General features: G+C 41.0%; 2 protein-coding genes across 2 annotated transcripts in view; both read left to right on the top strand.

Moving 5' to 3' along the window:
- The window catches only part of ABCC8 (ATP binding cassette subfamily C member 8), a 107,541-nt gene extending 106,104 nt beyond the window's left edge, over positions 1-1,437 (top strand). The window contains 1 exon segment of the mRNA XM_035891035.1: positions 1,300-1,437. Within this exon segment, the coding sequence (XP_035746928.1) occupies positions 1,300-1,437 (138 nt within the window).
- Positions 1,438-5,730: 4,293 nt separating this feature from the next.
- Positions 5,731-7,194, top strand: part of KCNJ11 (potassium inwardly rectifying channel subfamily J member 11) — a 2,957-nt gene continuing 1,493 nt past the window's right edge. Inside the window, exon 1 of the mRNA XM_009635383.2 lies at positions 5,731-5,797. Within this exon, the coding sequence (XP_009633678.1) occupies positions 5,731-5,797 (67 nt within the window). The remainder of the gene's footprint in view (positions 5,798-7,194) is intronic.

The following is a 7,194-nucleotide window of genomic DNA, read 5'->3' as shown; positions in this document are numbered from 1 at the left end:
GGGGTGTGTGAATGAGGGGGGAGGGGAAAAAGCTAAAGAGGAAGCAAAGAAAATTGAATCTACAGGGATCATGGAAATTACTGAAGGCTTTTATTCAAAAATCCCAGAGCCAATGCATGCTATTTATTAGGAAAGGCTTGAGTAAGGATAGAAAGAAGCTGGTATGGCTAAACAAATAAAAAAGACTACTAGCATCAAGAAGACATTCTTGTACAAGCTGAACTCATAGCCAAATGAAGAAAACAGACATGATCGTAAGTTCTGGCGTGTTACATGTGCAAATGCATTAAGGCGGGCCAAAAACCACAGCGGGAGTAAGAAGTCTGTCAATCTGTGGGGCCATTTGATGATCAACACGTGAAGCAATGCTCAGGAAAGGTAATAGTATTGCAGAAAAGCTAAATTAGTTATTTTCAGTATTTACTGTGGAAAAAAATGGGGAGGTTTCTTCCTAATAAAATAATCAAATGTTAGGGCTTACTAGGAAAAGGGCAGAGAACAAAAAAGAAAATGTCAAACCGCTATATAAGTCCATAGTTCACACATACCTTGAATGTTGTGTGTAGTTACAGTCTTGTCATCCCCAGAATGACATTACAACTGAAAAATGTTGAGAAGCACAAGGATGATGGGAGGTGTGGAACTGCTCCTCAAGGGGAGCAGCTGAGTAGGCTTGGCCTCTTCTGCCTGGAAGGATAACATAAGGACATGTGAGAGAGGCCTGCAAAATCATGAGGCAAGGGGGAAGAGGCATCCTCTGAGCAAGGAGGCCCAGAGCCTACAAAGGGGGGTACTTGCTCACACAGTGGGGAGCAAGCCTGGAAGAATCTTTTCCAAAGGATGTGGATGCAAAACATTTGTGAAAGCTCAAGAGAAGATGTGAGCAAGGTCTTAGAAGAGAAATCTCAGTATTACAAATAGACAAACCACACCAAGCTCAGGAACACCCCAGTCTAGACGTAGTCCAGGACTGGGAGAGTACCGCACTTGTGTGCCCTGTTCCCACTCTTCCCAGCTACCTTCGTGTGCCAACACTTGGTGGCAGGACTCTGGGCTAGGGACACTGTAGTCTGAACTCAGATAACGATTCTTACTCAAGTTCCTATGTGCAATTTAGGTACTTGAATATTCACATGGCTCTTTAATTATCTGCAGTATTTGCGCAGTAAATTAGGATGAAAAGTAGCATAAGTAGCCTTAATCAAACTTTGATAGGAAAATTAATTTCTGGAAGTCTCTTATGCTGGACTATATTTGATAGATGCACTGAATTGGCATTTTATTTATTTGTTTTTTCAGCACCGCGTGCACACGATCCTCAATGCAGATTTGGTTATTGTAATGAAGAGAGGGGTTATTCTGGAATATGACAAGCCTGAGGTTCTGCTAGAACAAGAAGACAGTGTTTTTGCTTCTTTTGTACAAGCAGATAAATGATAAAAAAGAAATGAATGATTTTAAAGTACAATCTTATTATTTTCTAAAAATGTAAAATACCTGTAAATAAATATTATTTCATAATAAAGTGAGGTTTTTCTTTTTTAATAAAATGAGCCATTTTTCTGAAACATCTGAAACATTAATGAATTATCCATGTACTTTCCTTTTTTGTATACTACTACTCCTCCTCCTCTTTTTATTTGCTACCAAAGAATCATGAAATATGGTTGAAACAAACTATGTGGGTGAAATGTGACAGGATACACATCAAAGAAACAGAGCCAGCATGGAGTTTTTATGTAACTCTTAAACCTCTCCTGTCATTTTATTAACATGTTACTTTTTATGCATCATAGCCCTACTGTAGATAACGCTCATGACTGACTAAATGCAGAAGGAAAATTGATATACCAAAGGTATTTCTCAAAAGCTTGTATCTCTTTTAATCATATGACTCTGTAAAGCTTTAATATCTAAATACAAAATCTATAAAACTTTTTATATTGTGGTTTATTAATAGTGCCTGTGTCTCTTGGTCTCTCCTTTAATACCTTTTAAAAATTAATCACAATCTGATTCCTTTAGCCTTTCTTAGGCTGCCTCACCTCTACCCCCATTGTATCATATTATACTGATTCCAAACAGGATTGAGCCAGACTCCCTCCCAAACTGTGAGGAAGCAAAGAGGAGGCAGGCTGTGATAAAGTATCAGTGTTTAATGCACACTGTTTCCAGACCAGTACAGATATACCAATTCAGCTGGAAATTATCCCTCCGAATATGGTAAATGAACGGTATTAAACCTTTCACTGTAGCTCAGAGCGGTGACAGCTTGACTTATTGTCTCCTCCTCTTATGTATTTCACCCACTGTCACACTTTCTAGATTCACTGTGATCCTTACCAATAAATTATGTATACTTAAGATAATTTGTAACCACTGAAATTATCCTAATTTGACTGGACAACTACTTACCCCTGCCCTATCGATTCATTGTGACTATCATTCCCGGATTTATTAATTGCTAATGAGTTAATGTCAATGACCCAAGAGAAGGCTACAATGAATTTTTCACCATCTTTCTTTTTATAGCAACTTTGGCTTTACATCCATTTTTGTCCTCTTCTCCCCTTTTTGAAGAATTCTTAATGCTTGGGAAAACCTTTTTTTTTTTTTTCTTTTTTTCTTTCTTTCCTCTTTAGCCTGCTCAGTTAATTTGGAATCTGCTTCTAAAAGGCTTTATTTTCTAGAAAAAGACATCTCTGTGTTCTCATGGGATACATGATATTTTTAATACATTAATTCTAGCACTGCAGCAGAGACTAAGGAAAACTGAAGAACTGTTGTTGGTATTTACGCAGTGTTGCCAGTTCCACAGCAGAGTATTCACAGCATCTGCCTGCTGTTATCTGTGCAATACTGAAGAGTGTTAAACTGGGGCCAGAGAACATATAACCAACAGGAGAGTGTAGGATGAACAACAGTAAAAGTAGGGAGGTAGAATGCAGTTCTGCAGATGAAATGCATGAGCTCTGTCATTGCCTGCTGCAGAAGAAGAGAGAAAATGGGCAGTTGGGAGATATCCTTGTGCTGGGCAGCCTCAAAGAAAAAAAATAGTTGCAGAACTATTGGTTTCTTTTCACCCTGGGATACCAGGCATCCATTAGGGCTAAGGGAGAAGAAATGGGAGGCAGGTGGGTGACTGTCCTTCCAGGGTAGCAGAAGGGTACAGCGAGCACAGAGCAGGTTTCTACTATGGCTACTATGCGTGCTGTCTCCTAACTGCCCAGCACTAAAACACCACTCTGCAGGACATCACAAGCTCATGCTGCAGAGCAAAATCCTCAGAAGCTTTGCAGCCACCTGTGGAAGATCCTAAATCCTAATGGCACAAGGAGAGGTACAGAGAAGTGAGGTTTCATATGCTTTTAATAAAGTGCCTGGGATTTGACACAGCAATTTGGACTAGCTCCTATTCCACAAGCTTCTGACAACCTTACCTGGAAAGGAATGCAGGGGAGTAAAGGATGTAGCATATCACTTAGGATGACTGTGTTATATCTTGCTGTATTAAGAAATAAGAACTTGAAGTACGTGTGTCATACGTGTCCATTGTAAATGGGGCTTATCTTTCACAAAGCAGCATTGCAGGAGAGTAGGGTGAGTGAGTTGGTTCATACCCAACAGTTACATGTATTTTTAATGGTACTGCACTGCTGGATAAATATGAGTGAACAGGGAGACCTGTTAGCTGCAACTTGGACAGCATACACTTCACATTTCCTCAGCACATTTTATCGAGCCTTGTTTATATGGGGCCAAGTCCCAGGTGGTTTCTGCCCCTAACTCCAAAGGGTTAAAGTCTCAACAGTGACCAGAAGCAGTATCCAAGAAAATTATTCTATGGTGGGAGGCTCGCTGCCATTAACTGAGTCATTAAACCTGTTGCCTCGAGATACCATTCCAGAAGTCACTATTGACTCTGGCTCACAGGTATATTTTGCACAGCAACGAAGCATTACCAAGCAAAGTGCTGTACTAAAATGGGTGCAAGACAGCCCCAGAGCAGCCATATGAAGGTGCAGAGGGGAGCTACAGTGTCCAGACTTTAATTTCTCCTCTGGGATGGGACTCGGCTCATTCACAAAGGTGTTAGTAGGACAGGTTGCCCATAGAGATGCAATCAGGGTTTTTTTTTTTTTAAAGGTGCAGAGGGGAGCTACAGTGTCCAGACTTTCATTTCTCCTCTGGGATGGGACTCGGCTCATTCCCAAAGGTGTTAGTAGGATAGGTTGCCCATAGAGATGCAATCAGGTTTGGTTTTTTTTATTTTGTTTGTTTTCTGTAAATGCTCCCATTATGCAAAAACCTTCGTAGCATTTATCCCCTTGTCTCAGTGTGACCATTTCATCCCGCTCTACTTATTTCTAAGGGAACACCATTTCCTTGGAAAGCCAGGAAGCACAGCGTGCCTGCTACATTAGCCCTCATCCCAGCTCTGCTCGTGCCTTCCCCTGTGGCTTTGCATAACCAACTCCGACCTCTTTTCTTCTGCCTACCCACTCGTACAGCAAGGTGATTCGTGAGGCTTAATTCATGTTAGGCTAACACTGTGCAGCCTTTGAAAGAAAGGTCTGCTTCTAAAGGCAGAGTAATAGCAAGGTGCCAATTAAATTTTTAACAATTACAGTAATATTTTCTTTAATAGCCATTAAAATTAGGATAAATCAAGGTGGTGGGAGAATTTTGAAATCTAAAACCAATTTTGTGGGTGGAAAAACTTAGCCCTCATGATTCAATACTACAGAGTAGGATTGTTCATTCCTGTGAGCCCAATTTGTTCAGCAGCTCTTAACACAAATATGTTGGCTCACTCAGAAGATCTGTCACTTTTTTTCTTTTAAGTATCTGTCACTTGATCCACAAAGACAGGGCTTCTTTTTATGCTGCTCTAGAAATTCTTCAGCAGAAGCCACTTGCTTTGCTATCCTATCTCAGCCAACAAGTGCTCAGAGGTGAAGGAAAAGTGGCAGCAAATGACAGTCCCAATAAAGAACACAAGTGGAAACAAGGAAACACCCTTCTAGCTCTGTAGAGCTCAGGTTTCCTGAAATCAACATGGTAAGCGTGTTCGTGCAACACCCATTGATGTAATAGGCTCCATGGGACATTCCTAAGACCAGACTATGAAGCAATTCACCTTTCCCTTTAAAATACTCTTCCCTGATATATTTTTTTTTTTTTTTTTCATTCTCCATTCTTGTAGTTAGTGCCCTCTGAAGGAAAAGGTACAGAATAATACAACCAGAAAAGAGTAAGAAAAAATGGCAGGGAAGATAAGACTGCCTCTTGAATACCTGTGTCCATCTCTGCAAAAGAGCATTAAGTGTTACCAGTAAGTATTGCATGGTGTTATAGGGCCTCTTTGTCCTCACTTCAAAACGCTGGCAGTGACTGAGCTGCCATCAGATGAAGAACCATGCTTTGACAAGTAAATCCTCAAATTACTTCATCCATTTTTTGGGTTTTTTAAATGTTTAAGATGAAAAGTATAAAAAAGCAGTATTTTAAAAGTTAAATTATATGTATAAATCATGCACTTAAAAGTGTAGGTGCAGGTGACATTTTCAGAGCAAGCACATAAAAAGTGCGTAGCAAAGTGATACAGAGACAGGGGAATTATCTTTGGCTAAGCTCAGCAGCCTGGCAGCCAGGTGCCAGGGCACTTTGTTGTCATTTTAGGTTTTTTTATGAAAGCAGGAAGAAAGATGACCCAGAACAAGAGAAAACATGGAGTACTGGGAAACTGACTATTCCAGAAGGAATGAATGTATCCAAGGACATGGATACGTAAAAAGTAGAAATAGTCTAAAGTAATAGTAATCGTTTAATTACCAGACCTATAACGACTGCTTAGAGTGATTACTGAAAAATACTATTCTGAAATCCCTAGGTGGGCCATAGTAAGCAGCTGTAGGTGGTGAAAGTTAATTTCAGCCCCAACTGGCTGGCTGCCAGCTGTCAACTGGGCAATTGCCTTCCTTGCCCAGGCAATCAATGCCAGTAAACTGCTTACAGTATGTACCAAAGCACTTAGCACCAAAACTGAAGGGAAAGTCCATGGACACATACAGTTAGAAAAATATAATCATAAGTCCACTGGCACTAAAGAAAAACCTCTTATCCTGAATATCCTAGGATGCTTTAGCAACTCTACAATTTTGGTGTCTAAACTTAAATAAAACCAAAATATTTAAATCTGAGTAAGTAAACACATGAATGAGAATAACGCTATTTAAACAGTGGAGCAGTCATATCAAGAGTGTTTTTAAACCACACATCCTGTCACAAAGATACATCCTTATGCACATGCACACATATGCATTTATACTCACACAGCCATCATACTGCCACACACGTTCTCGCTTCCTGCCTCCTTTTGTCGCCTCTTCTGGCGACTTTGGTATCTGCCTGGAAGCCCGTGTCACTGTGGGTTAACCATTTGCGGACCAATCATTCACTTGCAACATTTACTGCTATTTGGACAGTAGGCATTCTCCTGAGCAGTCACAGGTTACACCATTTCACGAGCTCCTTCTTTCAGAAAACATCCTTCCTCAGCCAAGGCTAAATAACAAATTTTGTAAGTAGGAACGAATGAGCCCCTTTATTTCAAGGTCTCTGTTTAACCATTACGTCCTTGGACTTGGCCTCTTCAAGCAAATTTCCTACCACTGCCTGTCCAATTCACTTTCCTCCTACCTACAGAAAGACACGCAGCTGAATTTCAGGAATTATTTTTTTTTTTGCATTAAATATTTCCTTTAAAAAAATTTCACGTTTTTTCTATTTCACGGAACAATCGTCCAACCTGAAACCACACCATCCCACGAAGTAGCAGCTGTTAATGGGAGCCAGGTACTGGCAGCAAATCCATCCTCGAACAAATATTTACAGAAATCGGCTCTGGGGAAAGGGGATTGCTCACACCACCACCGCCCGAAACCCGACCTCCCCCCTCCTCAGGGGAAAAAAAAAACAACAAACAAACAATAAAAAAAAAAAGCAAAGCAACCGACAAAACTGAGATAAAAAGGTAAAGAAACGCACGCAGCGCTCACCGGGGAGCAATCCGGGACTCTGCTCCCCCCGCCCTCCCCTTCCCACAGGGCGACGCTGAGGAGCGGCGCCCAACGGTTTTTAACCGCCTTCCGTGGCGCCCGCTGCCCAACGACCGTTACGCGAGACGCGCGC

This window comes from Egretta garzetta, unplaced genomic scaffold (assembly GCF_000687185.1).
Source record: "Egretta garzetta isolate BGI_Z169 unplaced genomic scaffold, ASM68718v1 scaffold133, whole genome shotgun sequence".
NCBI classification, from domain to species: Eukaryota; Metazoa; Chordata; class Aves; order Pelecaniformes; family Ardeidae; genus Egretta; species Egretta garzetta.
Note: the sequence above shows the minus strand (reverse complement) of the source record. Positions and strands in the feature narration are given on the sequence as shown.